General features: G+C 36.7%; 1 protein-coding gene across 1 annotated transcript in view; it reads right to left on the bottom strand.

Annotated features, from left to right (window-relative positions):
* Window positions 1-2,856: 2,856 nt before the first annotated feature.
* The window catches only part of LOC133324874 (uncharacterized), a 66,870-nt gene continuing 47,208 nt past the window's right edge, over window positions 2,857-22,518 (bottom strand). The window contains exons 6-9 of the mRNA XM_061533704.1: window positions 20,674-20,802; window positions 10,514-11,232; window positions 9,145-9,310; window positions 2,857-5,263 (exon numbers count right to left, since the gene is read on the bottom strand). Of these exons, the coding sequence (XP_061389688.1) occupies window positions 2,930-5,263; window positions 9,145-9,310; window positions 10,514-11,232; window positions 20,674-20,802 (3,348 nt within the window). The 3' untranslated portion in view covers window positions 2,857-2,929. The remainder of the gene's footprint in view (window positions 5,264-9,144; window positions 9,311-10,513; window positions 11,233-20,673; window positions 20,803-22,518) is intronic.

Below are 22,518 nucleotides of genomic sequence, written 5' to 3'. Positions count from 1 at the left end.
TTCTAATGTACCAATACTGTTTAGTTGGAGTCCCTGGACCACGAATATACCTTTGGTTTTTCTGGGTCACTTCGAAAATTTGTTTTATAACGGTAAATGTAGGAAAAAACGTGGTTCCATAGATTTTCACTTTGAAACTCGTATAACTTCTTTTCTTTCTAACGGATTTATATTATTCTTTTTTTTTCTTTCGAAGAGTAGAATTTTATCTTTCAAACAAGATATATGGGTCGATTATGGAAAGCAACCAAACTCCAGTTGCGAGTTCAACTGACAACGCAATTGAAATAAAACTTAACATTATGAATATCAACTTTTCTCAGTTGCTGTCGATAATACTGTTTTGACATTTCTACAACAAATATTGTCAACAAACAAAAAATGAATAAAATATTTCAGAAAAACTAATTATATGTGATGATAAGCTCAGTGGAACTATTTTTTGATGATGAAAATTATGTTCAAGGTGTGTCATTTATTAGAAGGCATTTAAGAGATAAATCTATTAGAACTACCATCAGTTCTGTGAGTAGATGCTGACGTTTAGAGAAATGTTCAATCAACTGCTCATATTAGCTTGAAGGCGTATTTTCGACTACCAAAATATGCCGTTGTGTACATAGATGAAGCCTTAAACCCTGATTTCCGAAAAGCCTGGAGGCCAACAGCAATTCCTCCACTCTTAAAAATGTGTGCAGCTCTGATGTTTTTTTGTGGAGGGAAGTTTTCAAAAGTCCAATAGCAATGACTTCAACCTTGGCATGGCTCAACCGACAATGTCAGTGGTTTTCGCCGAAGTTATCTGGCAAATAGAGGAAAAACTGTGTAAAATTTTGTTTGTATCCAAATTTACGGAGGAGGAAAAAGGGGAGAATAAAATTTTTTTATTCGAAAAATAAGTTCCAGGGTGTTGTCGGATGTATTGATTATACACACGTACATATCATGGACCCAAAAGAAGATGTTCGCCACTTTCTGCCATTCATTTGGAATGCGTGTTGGTGGGCCATAGCAGTTAAGGTCTTCTGAAATGGCCTTCCACACATCATCGATAGTGGTTTTGGTTTGACCAAAATTCCGCACGCCGCGTGCTACATTTGGGTGAGCTTCCATCCGGGCAATAAGGATCTCAAATTGTTCTTTTGTAGTAATATTAACCATTATGGGAAGCCTACAAAGTTCAGTTATTATAAACAGCAACCAGAAATAAATGGTTGCCGAAAAATTCTATTTGAAGCAACTGAAGTTGACAATAGTTCCCATCCATAATGCAAATTTGGCAACTGGCAACGCAACTAAACTATGGTTGCCGTCCGTAATCGACCAAATATATTTGGTAAATCGGTTGAGGATTGGCTGAGTTACAGCGGTTGAGATGTGAAAAATACGCATAAAATGGCAAAATTTATTTTTCTTCGGACTGTACGATGAAATTATGATATCAAACCATATAAGTTTTATTATATTATGGGGAAGAAAATTAAATTAGCTTTCGAAAATGATAAAAATCAAAAAAATCGGTTAAAAAATGGATGACTTATACACATTTTTGTATTGATTCTATGCATATTCTCTAAAGGAAATATGGGTCTGTATCGTTTCCTTTTACAAACCGTTATGTTTGTAACAGGCAAAAGGAAATGAGATAGACCCGTATTTCCTTTAGAGAATATGCATAGAATAAATACAAAAATGTGTATAAGTCATCCATTTTTTAACCGATTTTTTTGATTTTTATCATTTTCGAAAGCTAATTTAATTTTCTTCCCCATAATATAATAAAACTTATATGGTTTGATATCATAATTTCATCGTACAGTCCGAAGAAAAATAAATTTTGCCATTTTATGCGTATTTTTCACATCTCAACCGCTGTAACTCAGTCAATACTCAACCGATTTACCAAATATATATCTTGTTTGAAAGGAAAAATTGTACTCTTCGAAAGAAAAAAAGAATAATATAAATCCGTTATAAAGAAAATAAGTTATTCAAGTTTCAAATGGAAAGTCCATGAAACCACGATTTTCTCTATATTTACCGTTATAAAATTAATTTTCGAAGTGACCCAGAAAAACCAAAGGTATTTTCGTGATCCAGGGACTCCAACTAAACAGAATTGGTACATTAGAACCCCTGAAAAATTTTCTTGTCGCACAGTGTAATTAGAACTATTCCAAGAAAGGAATGATCGGAACCAGTTCCAGCTCATTAGTTCATATCGCTACTTTATTTCATCTAGTTCCTTTATTTGATGGCGTTTCTTAATCTCCTGATATTCAAAATTCCGTAACATTCACAACACCATATTGCTGATTGTGAAAATTGCGGAATATTAAATTTTGTAGGACTTTTTGGATTTTCCCGTTAATTTTTTGGAAATTTATGATTTTCTTTACACGAACCTACACCATCTTTCCACGGCAAGACATTTAAAATTTCCGAAATTAATACAATAATTGAACAGATATGTATGTTAATGGATGGATTGTGGGAGGGGAAGTCTTCCATATGTTATTTTTTTTATTCATTTTTTTAAAAAAGATCCACAGATATTCAAAACGTAACTGTAGATTGTTATGTATTACCTTTTTGTTGTTTTTTTTTTTTTAATTTTAATATCATTTTTAATTAATACCATTTGATTTTCAGTTGACGGCCTTAAAAAATTAAAAAAACAGCTGTTCCCAATGTAAAATATTAAAGAAACAGAAGAAATGTGTAAAACAAAAAGAGGGCAGTGAGGCGGCATTTTGTTTTCTTCTGAGTTTCTTCTTAAGAGAAAAATATCGAAAAGAAGACCGTATCAATGTTAGGCATTACACCTCGTATTCCTCAAATATAAACTCGTTTAGTGTCCGTCTTGTATGTAGGCATTCATGCGTTCCTTTAACGAACGCATCTTTTGACGAACTCCATACATTTTTGACTAACTAACCAAATTCTCGATGTCGGAGACCATAACCTCCAAATCTGAAGTCAATTCTGTGGCATGCGTTTTCGCATTATGGTGGCTGGTTATATTCGCAGAACTTGAATTGGATGAGGAGGACGCAGAGTTGGAAGCGGACGTCAAGGCCGCAGCAGGCAGTGGCGGTGGATGATAGTTGTGGGTGTGTTGTCTCACAGAATTGGAACGTTGATGCCCGGGCGGTAGCGGGGCATTGACTACCGGTGGTGGTGGCAAGCTTGTGCGGCTGCGCCTATGTTCGGCTTGTGTTATTATGGCTGGATTAAAATTAAAACTATTGTTTAGATTGGCCGGAGAATGACTGCTGCCCGCACTCGCGGAGGAGCAGGTCGAGGAGGAGGCTATTGAGGCCGTATTGCCACCAGCTGCTGCTGCCGCCGACGTATTAAGCAAACTAAGACTAGCTCTTGGTATATTACTAAAACTAGCTCGCGACGAACGTTGAGCATTATATGATGGCAGTTGCTGGGATGTGGTGGTGGCGGTGCCAGCTATGCAGGCAGCTGGAGTCGACGAGGAGGAAGATGATTTGGCCAAGACATTGCCCGGTGGCTGCAGCATTTGATTAGTGTGGGCAGGTGTGGAGCTTATGCTGCGCCTCAGTGGCACTGGACCAGCGCCGTGACTCTGCTGTTGTTGGACACTCACTACACTCTTACTGCCGACCTGTGTCAGCTTGGGGTTGTCCATGGACTCTCTTCTCAGATTCATATTTGAATTGCTACGTTTGGCCGGCTGTAGGCCAGCAGGTGGATCTTTGCCATTCTTGGCCACACTAGACTTGAGGTTAAGACTACTGCGTTTCTTGGTTTTGCTTAAATTATTTTGACTATTATTTATAAGATTTTGAGTGCTGCCGAAGTTGCGACTCAAATTATCAGCATTGCTATCACTGAGTTTGCGCGATGAACGCTGGTTGTCCACAGCAAAGGGATTACTGGAGCTGGATGATCTCTGAAAATGTTGTTGTTGCTGTTGATTGTGTGAAGAAGTGGAGGGTTGGCTATCTAAGTTGGATTTGCTAGTCGAACGCTTGACCATGCTGGAGGAGGCGCTGTTGCTGTTGGATGAACGTTCCGCCGAATTTACGGCCGGGTCACTGAGACGTTTCTCGTTGGTTTGTATGAATTTCAGATTCTCATAGAAGGGATTCTCTACACGGGAGGGGGCTGTTTTGGGGTTAAGGGTTTCATAGTTGGGTTCATTCAGGGTTAAAATTTGATTGTCCTCATCATTGTTGGAGCGTAGCAACAAAGCGGCCCGCTTAGTTTTCTCTCCCAAAGATCTAGCAGCACCACCACCGCTGCCTCCACTACCTCCAGCCGTTGTGCCACCATCCATTTGATGGGTACCACTGGCTCTCTTATTATCCGTACGAGAGTGGCGCTTGAATTTCGTATTTGCCGGATTACCAATGACATGGGTCTTAACCTTGGTGTTCTTCGAAAGACGCAAAGCAAATTTGAACGGAGGCTTGTAGACCACCTGCAATTTAACCTTTTCATTGGACAGGTTACCCATACTCTTACTCTTGGTGGGGGTTTTCTGGACCAATCTCTCGGGTGTACTTTGAGATTTGCTCATGACATTCTTGACCTTGGATGAGTGTTCAATGTGAGAGAGGGGCTGGGCCACAATCGGTGATTCAAGTAGCCATTTTTGTACCTTACCAAAGGTGTTTGTGTGATTATTTACCGAACCCAGACCACTTGTGGTGCGTGTGGAATAATCTATGATCTCCTTGCTGTGCTTCTTCTTTTTCGATTTCTTTAGATTTTCAGCAGCAGTGGCTGCCTTCTCGGCGCTGACCACAGCATTGATGACATTTTGTGCAGTTTTACTTTGACTACTACCAGAAATACGATTCTTTTTGCCACGCGGTGGTTTCTTGGCATCAGCCGTTGTAGCCACCGTTGTTGTTACCCCTGCAGCAGCCGCAGAGCTGGTAGTTGCTGCTGCCGCCGCCACTTTTGTAATCCGTCCATGACCATGTGATATTTTTGTAATTGCCTTACTTGCCTTTGTAACACCTCCTCCGCCGCCTGCTGCCGCCGCTCCTGTTGTTGCTGCGGCCGCTGATGTTTTGTTCGTCTTACCCCCACTACCATTGGCTGCTGTTCGCTCGCCTCTGACTTTCTTTTTGAATGGAACTTTTGTTCGTACGGCCGTGTGAACGATTACGCCGTTGTTGTCGTCCGGCAGCCGTACGGTTTCGGTGGTGGCGCTGTGTATTATTGTTACCGATTTTAGTTTTAGATTTGATCGTTTCGTTAGCAGTTTCGTGCTCAGGATCTGGAAAGTAGTTAAAAATGGGAGAAAAGGAATAAATAAATATGGATTAGTATTGGTTTGAAGCAACTATAAAAATTGGATATGAAAAACTGGCAATAAATATGAGATTTAAAGAACTTTTGTTGAGATAAAATATCGCTAAATACCTTCTATAGAATTTGAATATTTCGAATGGTAAGCTAGATGACCATTAGTTCAAAAAATACTTTCTTCGAAAGACCTTTATGTCTTCTATAAAAATAGAAGTCCTCTTGAAGTCTTCTACAGGAAGATTCCTTAATCGTATGTGTGATAGTGAAAGTCGAGGCTGGTTTCCGGTCACACATACGATCAATGTACTCATAGGCATATTTTATTTCCGTCCAATTTATTGGATATAATTTTGTGGCAATTCAATGAATTTTTCGTGTAATATATAGGTTTGAATTCCCACAACCAATGAATTAGTTTCAAATATTGTTGAATTTTCGTAGATTTGTAAACAATTAGCAACACCACGCACGTCAAGGGTCTCGTGCTTCGTTGGTGATAAACAATAAGCAACAACGCGCGTCCCTATGGTATTGTAATGCATCGGTTAAACTACGGATAGGTTCTTGCGATTACAATGCATTGCTGGGGTTTAAGAAAGATATAATCCGTAGACCGAACGACCATCGCAAGATCCAAAGGGAATTTCATCGCTGAATTACCACTAAAACCTCACCAGGTGAGTAAATTAACCTTATCAACACCGACGTCTACATTCTGAATACGCGAAGTGAAGGAGGACGGATTTTTTAGTGAGCTTCCCGTGACAACTGAGAACACCGACCCTCACCCGAAACAATAGGTGAGTTTCGATTGCCACCTTGCACGACCGCACAGAAGGGAGTTGGAAAAAGCTCCTTTTAGTAATGAATTTTCTCAAGCCACTGCAGTTTCCCCTGGCGAGATCTCTACCTCCACCCTTACGTGAACCGTTTCCTTTTTTGGCCCTAGTACCAACGGCGCCGATACACATTTCCCTGTGTCCGTTCATCGAAAACCGTTGCTGACAGAAATAAGATGTCCTCTTTGCTTATAGGAACCCATTAGAGTTCTGCTATTTGTTCACATGTTTTGTATAGGTGACATGTTCTGTATAGGTGTAGAAGATATTTAAAGGTCTATACATACGTATATTTTCATTTCTATACAAACCTCCATTTTCTATAAAATATCCTTAATATGATTTTTATATCCTATCTCTATTTCTACAGTTAGAGGACTTAAATTTCCATCGAAGAGCTTCAGAGGTTTCCTACTTTTGTAAAATATCTGTAGAGGCCTTCATTCTCTGTAGAAGAATTCTTTATCTTTTTCTTTAAACGACCTATGAAGACTTTAAGAGGTCTTGTATTTTCATCGATGATCTTCAGAGGTCTTTTAGAGACGTGTAGAGTTATTCTATATATATTGGTCCTGTATGTCTATAGAAGACTTGAAGAGATCTTATGGTTCTTTAAAAGACCGGTAGAGATATTTGATCTATATAGAATAACTGTAGAGGTTTTCTTTATATAAAAATCTGTTAGAGGTTTTGTATTTCTAAAGAAGGTCTGCAGAGGTCTTATATTTCTATTGAAGAAGATCAGATGTATTTTAGAGACCTATTGTTCAAAAAGCTTCGAATAGAGATTTAAATTGTCAGCTCTTTTTGCCAGTCGTCAGCATGCTCAAAATACTTTGAACAGAATTTCGTATTTCACGAGCTGCAACTGCCTGGTAAAGTTTAATTATAGATGCTGAAGGCATATTTTCCTATATTTTATACCTGTAGAGATTGTTCGTATAGAAGGTTTGTAGAAATCCTACATTTCTATAGAACATCTGTAGAAGTCTTTGATCTCAATAGAGGACATGTAGAGGTCTTCTATATTTATTGTTTTAGAAGACATGTGAAGGCTTTCTATTCCCTTAGAAGACCTATAGTGGTGTTATATGGAGGAGATCCAGAGATCTCTTTTTTCTTTGGAGGTATTTTAATTTATTTATTTAGAGACCTTGTGGAGAACTTTAAATGTCTATATGAGACCTTTAGAGGTGTTCCAAGTCTGCAAAAGACATATATCTATAGAAGACTTTTAGGCGTACTTTGTATATATAGAAGACCTTCGTATATGTCTATAGTCATGCTATGTCTATAAGATAATTTGAGGGGACTGCTATGACTATAGGAGACCTTATATAGATTTATAGATATATATGTTTTAAGAACATATGTTCGATCATCTATAAAATATTTTTTTTACATCCGAATGTAAGCTTATTAGCAGTTTTGTTTTATGGACTATCAGTCTAAATTCCAAGCCGTTTTACTTCTAGCCTTGAATAAAATGAAAATGAATGAATGTTCTCTAGCAAATTTAAGTGAACTGAGATATGTGAAATATTGAAAGCCCAACAAATACAATTTAGCAAAAATACTATTGTTGTTGTTAATTGTCATGTCATGACAACTTACTACCTCCATTTGCGCCTGCAGGATTCTTTTTAGCTAATTGTTTTTCATATTCTTCCTGTAGCAAGATTGTGGCAAGTTTCATAAACTTTTTGGCGGCAACATTTTTTTTTGAGTTAGAAATTAAAATTTTTCGAATTAGAAATTAATAGCTTATACAAAGTGTAGTAATAGGTAATATGCAATCTACATAATCCGTATCGGCAAATGTAAGAAACTCTTCCTTAGGTTCTAATTTTCAAAATCAAATTAATGTGAAATAATTAAAAGTACTATAAATGACAGATTTTCAATGTAATAATTTTCAAACTTCTTATACATGCCCCTATCTTCTAGGTAATCCACCAAAATCTTTAATTTTTTACCATGAAATAAATATCGGTTTCCCTTAAAATCACTTCTCTACTAGACACCCATTATCAGCATTAAATTCACAATCGAAATCTACTCCATAAAAATTATAACAAAAATATTTTTCTTTTATCCAACTTAGATCCTTCATTGCAATTTTTCATTGCATTCTCTATATCTCCGAAACAAAAAAACATTTCCATACCATGTACTTGTCCTTCATCTTCAACTTGTTTGAGTGATAACGTTCGCTGATGGTGCTCTTGTGATGGCATTGCATTAAAGTGATGACCACTTGAACTTTTTGGCTATCCGCCGCCTGGCTACATCTATCTATGTTAGTAACCATGACAGGAGGACAAAAAAAATATTATCCGGCTACTAGGAAAATCGATATATACCAAAATCGTTCTTGTTGCATACTTTTTTTGTAAACAGAGATGGTTTGGTAAAAAATGTGCCACAATGTACACAACGTTTAGATTTTTACATCAACGGCGTATAATTTGTGTACTCCTATTTCCTTGGTTTTTGCTGGAATGCAGGAAGAGTAGTGGTCCCTTAAAATAAAATATGTTTTTAATAACCCATATGGAGAGGTCTATAGAGTGTAATTAATAAATTCTGACTGCCTTTTTTGACTTAAAAAGTACCTTTATTAAACGTAACCCTTAGCACTAAATCGAATATCTAGCATACCATTTCGATTTCATCCCCTGAGAGGATGATTTTGGTTTTTAGTTGGTTGTGAGAAAAATTGCTAAAAACTCGAAATAAGATCGGTGTTAACCCTAAAATGAGTTTTCATATTTTAAGATTTTCTTGACGTTTAGGCTGATATGCTACCAGCTTCTTTCATACAAACCATCCCTGTTTGCAATCCCATAACAAGAAAAAAGTCGTCGTATTGTGTTTTCATTGCTCCATTCACAATCGTACAAATAAATCAGTTTGCCAACAGATTTGCTTGGCTTAAGATTTTAGATTTGTTCAAGTTTTTCATCTCCTCTCGTTCTCCATCTTTCTCTCTCTTATAGTCTGTACTTACCAGCAGCACAAATACACCGACAACGGCCAGGGCCACGGTATACCAATTTTGTTGTATCCATTTTTTGAATGTGGCAATGCTTTCCTCGGACAGCAACAATTTTCGTAATGTTGCCAAAGGACCAGATGGATCAACTTCACGACATTTTTGGAAGACATCACAGTAACTGTTGACACGAAGACAATGATGATGATATTGTTGTTGATGTGGGCGTTGTTGTTGCATGATGAGTGGCATATACAAACGAGAACATGGAATTATAGAAAAGGAATAGAACAAAATATTTTTTAGATTATTTTTATAATTTAAATTATTTTTTTATTATTAAAATTAATTTCCAAACTTAAATGGGGTACCAAAAACCTAAGTTTGTCCGAATGTCACAAGTTTTTCAATAATGTTCCGAGTAGGGTATATAATGATGCCTGTGAAGTATTATTAAAATCGATATTTAGGAATACGATATAGTAAAATGATTTGATAATTAGTTAGGAAAATTTGACCGCCCATTAGAATATAAAATAGCAAACTAGAGCTAATTCGTTTCAAAAAAGATTTGATAATTTAGTAAGGACATTTTATATATGGAGCCAATTCGGTTGAAAAAAATTGTCCAAAGTCGCTAAATATCGGTCTATCCCGAAACGTAGGCCAATATTGATAGTTTTTGTGGGGAGATTTTCTACCCAATGAGAGATATAGCTGCTGACTAATTATTTGTTATTGATCTGACGTGAAGTTCACACATCTTACAACCCATCTAGTAAATATGTATGGAGGTGTAGTTTAGGACCCGTCTGACTTTGGTTCTCTTCTTTATGGTATATTTTTTTCCTAGACTCCATTTTTTTCTCTTTATTAATTTCTGTAGACAGACTATTTTCATTACATATCCAACCATAATTGTCTTGGTTGGCTAGCCTCTACAATTCATTGTATCTCTCACTCATTTGAAGGACATTTTTCATTTCGTCATCCTTTCAAGTTGTTCCGTCCATTGTTCTACTTTCAGCAAATTTCAGAGATGCACTACAAAGAAGTGCACATGTGTGTATGTGCGAATTAGGCTGGTGTGAGGGGTAAGAGAGAGGAAGTATACATCTCACTATTGTTTGGTGAACAATTTGGTAATGGATGTGGTCATTTTAAAAGATTTGACACTTGACATAGACACACAGTGGTCAAGTTGATGTGTGTGAATACACATACCTATATACATATAGCACACATACATCCTTGTGCATTATATTGAAACCACTATCATGAAACACAAAAACCGCAAACTGTGACATTTTTACCATTACACCATCCCAATACCCTCCCGTTTTCTCTCCTTCTCTCTCGTATTCAGCTAGACCGTAAAACTTACCCATTATAATCATTACAGGGTGTTCCAGGTTTGGCATACATATCTGGTACATCAAATGGTGGTTCATTCCATTCAAACGAACTGCGACATGGATTATCTTCCCCGGGAAGCTTACAGCACAGCTCACACGATTTAATTTTATCATCTTTCGGACCAGGTATACATTGACACGATTCCAAGCCGTAGGCCAAACAAATACTACCCGTACATTCACCCATATAGCAAACGAATTCCTTATTACAAATAGTCTTATTCGGCTTATTAACCGACGGCGGACACTGTGGCATATGACCATCACAGAAACTGGGATCCCGACAACCATTATCATCGCGACACTTATCACCATATTTCAGTTTACAATCACCCGTACAGCAGGGACCTTGTGAGGGGCTGCACATTGCCTTCGGTGTCAGCGTGCAGGGTTTCTCATCGTTACGCGGATGGCGTGACATGGGAAAGCAACAAGAATCTTTACAATCCTCTTCCCAACCACAGTCGCATTGTTCACCTGGTTCTACAACGCCATTGCCACAAATCGACGACTGCGGTTCGGTAAAGCAGCCTTTGGTACTACGAGCTTTGGCATTTAGAACCGGTTCAATGGACTTCAGTGAGCAGGGAGAGAATTTGTTGTTATTCTTCTTGTCTCCCGATGTGGCACGGGCGAACATAATAAAATTGCCATCCTCACCGCCCGGGGTGCACTGTTCGGGATCGTGCTGAAAGGAAATAAAAAGGATTACGATTAAAAATGTTGATATAGTTTTAACTCTGAAATAGAAAGGTATAATTTGAATATAACGTCTTCAATATAAAATTTAATTAGGGAAATTAAAAAAAAAGTAAATAATTCTGGATGACGTAGGGGATGATACGGCTCAAGTAACGGCTCTGATTGACTTTAACATGGCAAAGCCCGGGCTTGTCTTGGTCTCTCTTTCATCTCATTTGTGGACGGAACCCTAGTGACAGATATATATATATGGGCAATATTGCCAATTTTTTAATATTCCATTTTCAAAAAATCAGCTTTTTTGTTTTTGTGGCACATCAATGAATTTTGGTACACATATAGAGAAAAATGTTCTGACTCCGAAACCGTTCGCGATCAAATTTTTGGTTGATGCGCGCAAAAGTTATCGAGGTTTTAATTTTGGGCATAAGAAAAAAATCTTAAAATGACGCCGTTTATTATATTGACCAGAAACGTTGATATATATCTTCCTCCGTAAAATAAGAATTTGAATATATTAAAATAATCGCGAAAAAGTTGAACATATTCGCGAAATATGAGAAAAATAAAAAATATATAGCAGATTACATCAATATTTTCAATATATTAATGACATACACACACCTAAAAAATAATTTAAAAATATCTACATAATCTAAACACCATGATGAATCAAATGATATCAAAATCACACAAGTCCGTGTAGCGGTTTCTAAATCACAGCGGCAACAAAACAAGATATTGAAGAAAAATATTTGTTTTTGGTTCGAAAAAATAATGCCATCATATTTATTTTTTTAATTGTATACAAGAAATTTCAGAAAAAAATGTTGGGGATATTCTGCTATTTTACCCGAATTTCGCCGAAAAATTGACATATATAATAATAATCACTTTTTGTGTATAAGTATACGCCTTGCGGATTATAGCAAGACCCTTCCGATAAATCTTAGAATACTATAAATAGGAATAAATCTTAAAATAAAATAATATTATGAAATATACATTTTAAATTGCGTCTAAATCGCGTAATTCTCAAAATCATTTGATGCGCATGCGATTTCCAGGAAGTACTGAAGTTTATCTTCCAATCCATATATACTTTGCGAAATTTCATTTGACGGCTAAGATGTGCCACACGTTACATTGAAGTACCCAAAAAATCGTAAAACGCGAATAATTTCCGAAAACTCCATATGCCATTAACGCGCATCCGATTTCGGTGTGCACCCTAAAAAAATACATCGATCTATACCGATTTCAATGTGGTCCATTAAGAACCATGGATGTGCCAGCTCACACTATTTTTGAGATAAATTGCGTCTAAAGCGCGTAATTCTGAAAATCATTTGATGCGCATGCGGTTTCCAGAAAGTACTGAAGTTTATCTTCCAATCCATATATATTTTGCGAAATTTCATTTGACGGCTAAGATGTGCCGCACGTTACATTGAAGTACCCAAAAAATCGTAAAACGCGAATAATTTCCGAAAACTCCATATGCCATTAACGCGCATCCGATTTCGGTGTGCAACCTAAAAAAATACATCGATGTATACCGATTTCAATGTGGTCCATTAAGAACCATGGATGTGCCAGCACAATCTATTTTTGAGATAAATTGCGTACATCTCTCTTTCGGCTGAAGTTTTTAAAGTTCTCTTTTCGAAAAAGATCAAAATCCGTATGAGGTCTTTTATTGAAGCGGAAATGATACACAGAAAACGCAAGTAAATCCGCGATATTTTCAAAAATATTGTTTGCCAAATTTCGTGTTTTTGGAAGGCCAGTTCCCGCCGTTCTAGTAGATGGATTTTCACGAAGGAGATTTTATATCATCCGAAACGTAAAAAACCTTATTGATCGCGGGTACCCATATCATTCAGTTGACAGATCTAAAAATTTGGCCCGAAAAATAGGTTTTTTAGAAATTTGATCGCACAAAATTCGCACCTTCGGATGAGTATTACTCTGAAGCTGTGCATACAACGTACACAAAATACATATCAAATTACGCAGATTCGCGATTACAATAATCTTATAATCGATTTTTATAAATTCCTGTTTGAGTATTAAAGCTAGAAGTAAAATTAAAAAAACACTCAAAATCGAGCTTCAAAATGTCAGCATCAGTTAAAGGTAGATGGAGTTAAAATTTTGAAAAATGATACATAAGGGGCGTAGTCCCCATTTTGTTGGCTTTTAGTTTTACTTTGACACGAAGACCGTGAAATGAGTGGCTTAGTCACAAATCGATAGAGAACATAAAAAAACTGGTTCGCCTCAACCTGTTTTTACACATTTTTTTACATTAAAGTAGACACAGCTTCCACCAAAATAAAGTTTGGAGATCAATATCACGAACTGTTTGCAACGACAGATCAATTAACCCAAAACTATTCACTTTCTTTCATATACTTAAGTAGTTCCCGAGTTATAAAGGGGTGAACCTCCGCTTCAGCTATGTTAAAAAATTGGCAATATTGCCCATATATATATATATATCATGTTGAGGATATGGAAGGAGCATTTGGCCAAGATGATGTCAGAATAGCAATTAATCGGCTGAAGAATAATAAAGCAGCATGTGCTGAAGGGTTACCAGCCGAACTATTCAAGACCGGAGGTCAGGTGCTGATCATGAGCATGTACCAGCTGATTCGTACAATTTGGCTTGAGGATTGGATGTCCAATGCAAGGAAACAAGACGATATAGAGAAATTGGTTTCCTTCCATCGCATATAAAGTGCTATTCAGCGTGCTGTGTGAACAACTGAAGCCAATGATCAATGATATTATTGGATCTTATTAATGCGGCTTCAGACCTGGCAAATCTACCATATACCAGATTTTTACCCTGCACCAAATCCTGAAAATGACACACGAAAAACACATCGACACATTTCATCTATTATAAAGCCGCATTCGACAGACCTTTCCTTTCAGAGGTGTTTATGCTGCGTTCGTCATAATCAGTAGGCCTATTCTGTAATTTTTCGACATTGTTTATTTTACAACAATTTCATATGTTTGTTTTGTTGTTTTTACAATAACAAAAGGAAATTAAACACTATTTAACTGGAACTCTGAGCCATTCAATATCGAAAGAGGGTTCAGACAACGTGAAAGTCTATCCTGTGACGTTGAAAAGGTCATACGAGAGCAAAGGCGAACAGAAATGACATGTCGATGAAATCGTAACAGCTACCTTAAACGGAGTGTGCCAAAGTGGGACTGGTAGTAAATGGCGAAAATACCAACGTACAAGATGTTCAGTAGACTCGGGCCAACTGTGGAACTTGAAAGCTGCAGCTGTGAGGCAGTGAAAGATTTTATATACCTTGGTGCCGCCATAAACAAAACTAATAACATCAGCTTTTAAATACCGAGAATAATAGTCTTAGCCAACAGAGTAAGCAACTTCAGAGCAAGACTACTGATACTACCCGTGCTGTTGTATGGATCTGAAGCATGGGAGGCATGTTGGAGTGTGTGAGAGAAAAATCTCCGAAATATCTACGTTTGATCTGCGTCGATGGTAAATATCGCCGGCGAATGAACCACGAGTTGTACCATATATTCTCAAACATTGACATTGTGAGAAGTATCGAGCTGCAGCGACTACAGTGGATAGGTTGTGTTGTGCGAATGGATGAGGATGCCCCAGCTCAAAAGGCATATAAAAGCGAGCTAACAGATGGTTCACGCAGAAGGAGAAGACTATGAATTCAATTGAAAGACCATAAGGTCATTCGTAGAGATCTTAGTTCAAAATTTGTCTCTATATATTTTTTTTAGAATCGTTCCATATATGTGTATTCACTTGCTGTAACGTATTTATCCTTTCTTAATGAACTCATTTCATGTGCAATATTTCCGAATCCCATACTTTCGTCCTCTTTAAGCTATCGTGCTGTAAAACGATGTCGTATCTTTGCTTAAGTACTTATGAAGATATCCTAGCCCTTAGCATGAAGTAGGGGAAATCTTTTTAGGAAGCGCAAATCATTATTCCTACATACTTTGTAATTAAACGGAGATTATAATTGTTTCGGGTTTTGAGAAAGACCACAGTTATGGACCAATCACACGAAATTTTGCATGTAGCACGGATTCTGACCAAAGAAGACCACTATTGTGTTTGGTAATGATCGGTTAATATTTGAGGGTTGAAATGGACCAACAACTTTATTTTTGCCTGCTTTTCTGGACGCTCTAGAAGCCATAATTATGACCCGAACACCACAAAATTTTACACCAGGAAGTGAATCTGACCCAAGAATAGGCATTTGTCTTGAAGAAGATCGCTCAATATTTAGCGGGTCAAATGAAAAATTACAAAATTTGTATTCTGGGGCGTATATATTTGACCAAACAGTAGGCATGTCTGTCTTGAAGAAGATCGGTCAATATTTAGCGGGTCAAATTACAAAATTTGTATTCTGGGGCGTATATATTTATTCCTCAGGGAAATGGGCCCGATATGTTGATATTATATCAAAGAGGAATTGTTGACCTTTAAATTGATATATTGATATATTTTCCTGGTGTAGGGAAATTGTAATACTCAGCCTTTGTGCAACTAAATATTGCTCATACGTCCTCTTGCCAAATTATTAAAATGAATCATACGCATCAGTGGTCGTCGCATTTACAAATAATACAGTAAAAAAAAATAAAATGTGGTTTTAAACTTAAAAACGACAAATTTAACCACGTTCTAATTCAATCTAAAATCCATTTAAAATATCATTCAAGTATAAATATTCCAATCAATATCTCTCATTTACAAGTCAGGCGTGTAATTAAATCAGCAAACATTAATTTGATAATTACCAAAAATTGTTTGTGTAGTTAAAAATCTCACGAAATCTACACTACACATTAAGACACATTAAGAACTATCAGTTTTATTTTTAACTATAAACATGTCTGTTTGTGTGTGTGTGTGTGCATGTGCACTGGAAATGCAATAACTTGAAAATGTAATTTGTCCTTGTTACAGTTTAATCGATGATTAAAAGGAAATTTCAAGTACCGCAGCCATACGCAGCAGCGTAATGATGATTATATCATTGAAACGTTGTGGAATGGAATGGTATACCCTGCTTAAGAAACTAAAGTTCTTGATATGCTCTATGAAAATAACAACAATCTCTTAAGATGTGAAAGCACACCGCACGCACACCAGCAACGACGACGTATCTACTTTGCGAAATGAAGTTTATAACGAATAGATTTCTTGATAAAAACAAGCAGAAGCAATCGATATTAATAGGGTGTATGATTTTGAAACAAATTGAGGGTAGATTTACAAAAAAGAAGCATATAACGATTTAAAGCTATTTTAAAACTCAATTAAGCACATTTAATCACCGTTGCCTTATCGAAAATCTTGTTCTTAATTGAGACGCCCTAATATTAATTTAGTATCCTTCAAAACAAAAACAAAAAAACCAACAGAAAGCGTTGCGGTATCTTTTAGAGTCTATTGTTATAAACGAGTGCATGAAAGTGTATCCGACTGTATAATCTGTGTATATGAGTATGGCTTCCTTTCTTATTTTTTTTTTACTTTTTCCCCCTACGAGCTAGAGAATGAGAGTGAAAAAACAGCAACAACAACAACACATGCCAGCAGTATGTGTATTGGTGTCATGAGTATACTAAACACCCTCACTTTAACAGACTTTCACACAACGTGTGGGAAAACTATGAAAAACGTATGCTAGCGCTAACTTACTACACTTTTGTGCACAGACACAAACACATGCACACACTCCCTCGTTTGCTCATTCGCTTTTAAAAGGAATACATATATCATATACACAGGAAAATCAAGTTCCTCTCGACGCCATAGTTATAAAGTTCAACGGCAAAAAAAGAAGAACAAGAAGAAGCGAATTTCATGCTAACGCGACGAACTGTAACTAATTGCATTAAGTGCATTCCATTCATTGTACCGAAATTGCAGACACTCGTACACACATACACATGCAAACACAGACTCGTATACATATAACGAATAGAGGAAAACCTTATTTCCAGACACCTATACAAACGTTATCGCGGCGCATTGGATCGCAACGTTCGTTGTCTGCTTGTAATTTCCCACTTCCCCTCTGCCAGCATTACAAATGCATTGTTGCCACTTAAATACGATGTGTTGCATTGTTACATTTGTAGACTTTGGGTTTTTGGGTCCATTTGTGTACGAGGTTATAATATTGAAAGTGCATCGTTTTTTTTTGGTTAGAATTTAAAGAATGTCTGAAATTTTGGCACTAAACATTGATAGGGAAGTATTTAAAGAGTGTTAATCGGTGTTGCCGATAGGTATATTCCCTCAGCCTATAGTCTGCGAAGGTCTTCGGAATTACACCCAATTTTTATTTATTCGCTTGTAAAAGGTATATGATTTTATCAAAGAGTTTTCGGCATTAATGTTGATCGAATAGGTTATTAAATTAAATTTACAAGTTTATAAAATGTTGAACCATGGTACCAGAAGGTTTTGATCAATGGGTCCCACATTCGGACTTAATCTACACATGGAAAAGATAATAGCTTGCTTAAAATTTGGTTCGAATTATATTGAAAACTTTGACCATCTTTGGGGAGGTTCCAGGTTCCAGTGGTTGATTGACTTCGCGACTGCAAAAAACATGGTAGTTAGCAGCACCAGATTCAAGCATCTCGATATACACAAGGCCATCTGGATTTTTCCTGATCAAGCAAGGCATTCATTCAGTGTTTTAGGTGTTCAATCGATCTGAGGAGCGAATATCAATTCGGACCATTACCTTGTAGCAGGCAAGGTTCGCACCCGTCTTAATTTAGCAGCAAAGGTGCGATCTTAAATAACACGGAAACACGACGTCGAAAAGCTGCAAACTCAGCAGGTAACATAGACCTACTCCGCTCAAATTACCCAGCTGATTGACGAACACACTTTTTGTCCCGATAATATTATAGAGGCACAATGGCAAAGAATTGTCCACTCCCTACAAACTGCTTCAAAAGCAACACTTGTGTACCAAAAACCACCATCAAGAAACCCATGGTATGACCAGGAGTGTTGTAATGGTACTGATGTGAAAAACGCAGCGCATACTTGTAGGGCAGCCCTGCACACAGTAGTAACATGTAATGCGGTGGAGAATTTTCGGGAGAAAGGGAGTGAGGAAAATCGGAGAGAGGAGAAACGTATTTTCAGAAAAAATTAATAAAAACAGGAAAAACGTGAGCGTGACAAATCGAGATGTACAGGAGCCAGATGTACAAGAGTCCGGAAATTTTACCAAGGAGAAAAATGTCAAACAGAAGGCTTTGGCGCAGGCACATCCTCCTGTAGAGATGAAGAAGGAAACGTGGTGACAGATACAGACAGCATGTTGAGGATCTGGAAGGAGTATTTTTAAGAGCTTCTGGTATCAAATAGAGGCGATGAAGAAGATACCCCAGACCCAATGAGAGATGACGGTATAGAGGGTATACCACCTAATCAAGATGAGTTCAGAATATCAATTAATCGGCTGAAGAACAATGAAGCAGTAGGTGCTGATGGATTATCAGCCGAACTATTCAAGACCGGTGGTCAGTTGCTGATCATGAGCATGCACCAACTGATAAGAACAATTTGGCTAGATGAATTCATGCCCAAATGAATGGAACCACGTACGATATGTGCCAATAATGATTGCATGTAAAGTGCTATACATCGTGCACTGTGAACGACTGAAGCCAATGATCAATAATATTATTGGATATTATTAATGCAGCTTCAGACCTGGCAAATCCACAATATACCAGATTTTCACATTGTCACAAATCCTGGAAATACCCACGAAAAACACATCGACACATTCCAACTATTCGTCGACTATAGAGACGCTTTGGAAAGCCCAATCCGCTTAGAGGTGTTAATTGTTATGTCTGTATTCGGCAGTACTGCAAAACTAATACGACTATGACGGATAACTTTAAATGGCACAAGGTCAGCAGTTAAAGTCGGAAAGGAGCTCTCGGAGCCGTTCATTATCAAAGTAGGGTTCAGACAAGGTGACAGTTTGTCGTGAGGCCTTTTAAATATCCTGGTATCAACGCGCAAGCCGTCCAGTACACTCGGAACAACTGTGGGACTTCAAAACTACAGCCTCGAGGTAGTGTACGATTGTATATACCTCAGTACCGCCATAAACATAACAAATGACATCCGGAGAACAGATGCTACTATGGTCTGAGTAAGCAATTCATAAGCAAGGCAACCTGGGGTCTACTTCGAAAAAATATATGGGAGCTATATCTGAACCAATTTTCACGAAACTTAACACACATCGTTCTAAACTTAATTCAGTACGCTATGCCAAATTTCGTGCAAATCGAAAGATATATAGGGTGCAGCAAACACCATATACATTAAATCGGACATTAATATATATATATGGGAGCTATATCTAAATCTGAACCAATTTTCACGAAACTTAGCGCACATCATTCTAGACTCAATTTAGGGGCTTTGGGAGCTATTTAAATCTGAACCGATTTCAACAAAACTTTGCGTACATATTTCAATACTCTGTGCAAAACGTTATCTCAATCAGACAAATATTGAGTGTTTGTGCCTCATTTACATAAAATATGACGAAACTATAAATGGGAACCGATCTAACTCTGAATCAATTTTCTCCAATTTCTATTGGGTTCGTGCAAATTAGTGACATATGCGAAATTTCTTTCAAATCGGATCATAAATGCTTTGTTCACAAAAATACATGGACGGACAGACGGACATGAATAAATCGACTCAGAACGATATTCTATGCATATTCTCAAAGTAAACTATGGTATATCTCGATGTCTTTTGCCTGTTACAAACATATTTACAAATACATAATACCCTGTACCACAGTGTGGTGAAGGGTATAAAAACGTAAAAGCTTACTGTTTTCTTTGTCTACAATGACATGAATTCTTGCCACGATGTGGTGCAGGCAATGCAGAATAATGTCCTGACTATAACCCAAACAAAGAGTATGCGCTGAATGGGTAATAATTTATAGATACAGGGGTAAGATGAGTCGAGCCATCGAAAATTAAAGTATTTTTTTATCCTATTAAAAATTGGACCTTTGTGTCCTCAAAAGATTGGACCAAATCTGTTCGGTAATTTGTTTTTTACTTACATGAAGCGATAACATCCACAAATTGTGCTACCACACAATTTAGGTTACTTTCGAAGGTTTTTGATTTAACCATTTCAAAGAATATGCCCTAATGGGATATTTTCATAATGTTGGAGTTTTTAATAATAATGCTTTTAAATTCTCCGAATATTTGTTGTATATAATGTTTTATTTTAATTTTATATCCCTTTATTTATATTTTTAAAGAATAAATTAAATCACATAATTGTCCTTTTACTTACCGGTGAACCAAAATTATGACCAATTTCATGGGCCAGTGTTACGTGGGAAACGGCAGGTGGAACATGTTTACCATAATTCAGTAGAGTAACAATACCCGTATTCAGAGATTTTAAGGAACCACGATAATGCTGAAAAAAAAAACAAATAAAAAACAATTAGAAAGGAAATATTAAAAATTGCAACCTAAGATATGGAGGCGTATAATTATTGTTGACTACAAATGATGATCATACGCAACAATGAACAACTAATTAAAAACAATCATACGCCTACGGTGTCTATTTGATATAACTTAAAATGAAGCATTTCGTTAGAATAAGCCTGAGGAACTTGTTATTAAAAATTTTTCTGCCCATCAATGAATGAAAAATCTATAATTTCTTCCAATATTATTTCAAATATTTCTCATAACGAAATTTAATAAAACAAACTTTCTTTCGTTACAAGTACAAGTTAAACACCATTAACATCTCTTTATGACATGCTCCAGAAAATTTTCTCAACCAGACTCCTTGAATTTTCTAAAAAAACAAAAATGATTTTTTAATGTATTTGATTTTTGAAATGGACGCTGGTGAAAAACTTTTGAACTTTCCACGAAATTAGCAAAATTTCAATTAATGAATCTGTTTGAAATTAAAAAATATGAAAAACCAACAAAAAGTTCGACAGAACAACCACCATACACACATTTAACAATGCCGAACCGGAAAGAAATTGTTTTTTGTTTTTGTAATTACAACTTTTGTTGTTTTGGAAAAGCAAAAAAAAAAAAAAAAAAAAAACAAACGGAAAAATACAAAAACCAATCCCACCAACAACAAGTGGGCAAGGAAACCATCAACGAACAATTTTTGTTTTTCCTTGGCAATGAACACTACAACAAAAGTTTTCAATTATAAATTTTGTGGTTAATTGGAAATTGTTGTAGCTAAGTGGGTGGAACAGCATTTTCTTTTTGGAAAATTGTTCGTTTCTGTGTATGTGTGTGCTTAGAACTGGCAACAACTTGTTCACAGTTTATAAACTCTGAGAATTGTAGCGAGAAAAAAAACAAGAACACAATTTCAATATCCTTCCATTTTAGAGTTTGGTTCACTATATATCCGTGGGTCAAATTTCACTGTTTTACATTGTTGTCGTCGTACATTTCGAAGGGCGAATGCCAAGCCAAGCCGTTTGTAATTTTTTTTCCAAATGATGCCATTGTCCCTATATTAGGCCTGATGTTGGCTAAATAAATGCCATGCCGAGCCGATCCAACCGCCGAGTGAGCCAACCATCCAACATGTTACCCACTCCGTTTTTCCGCATTCCACCAGCCAGCTGCAACTTTCACAGGCTACCATTAATTGAATGAAGCTAATAATGATGGTGACCGAACGTGATTAGCGGTTACGCTTAAGGCTAAACATATTTGCCTTCGGGGGTAAATCATTAAGCAATAAGAAAATTAAAATGTTCATAATGGTTATGAGTTATTATTCAATTATAGGCTTTAATGACTGTATGTGTGTGTGTATGTATATATGTATATGTGTGTGCGTGAGGTTGGGTAAGTGGTTTGAATTTAAAATGGGGAATTCTAATGAAATTGAATTTTAATTTAAAGAATTTTATGAAAAAACATAAGACATAGACATAAAAAACTGCACATGCTTCGGGGGTATTAGAAGAAGCATTTCTGAAATACTTTTCAATGACAATGACGTTGTGGATGTAATAAAATTGGGGAAGAAGGGTTTTTTGTTTAGTGGAGTGATACCTGACTCCCTGGGACAATATCCCAAGCAAGAAACTAAGAGAATTGATGAGGATTTGTGGCGAAATCCGAAACTATATCG

Source organism: Musca vetustissima, unplaced genomic scaffold, assembly GCF_032173495.1.
Source record: "Musca vetustissima isolate MV318-11 ecotype Yass unplaced genomic scaffold, APGP_CSIRO_Mvet_v1 utg15496, whole genome shotgun sequence".
NCBI lineage: Eukaryota > Metazoa > Arthropoda > Insecta > Diptera > Muscidae > Musca > Musca vetustissima.
The sequence above is the reverse complement of the archived record's forward strand: the minus strand, read 5'-3'. Positions and strand labels throughout refer to the sequence as shown.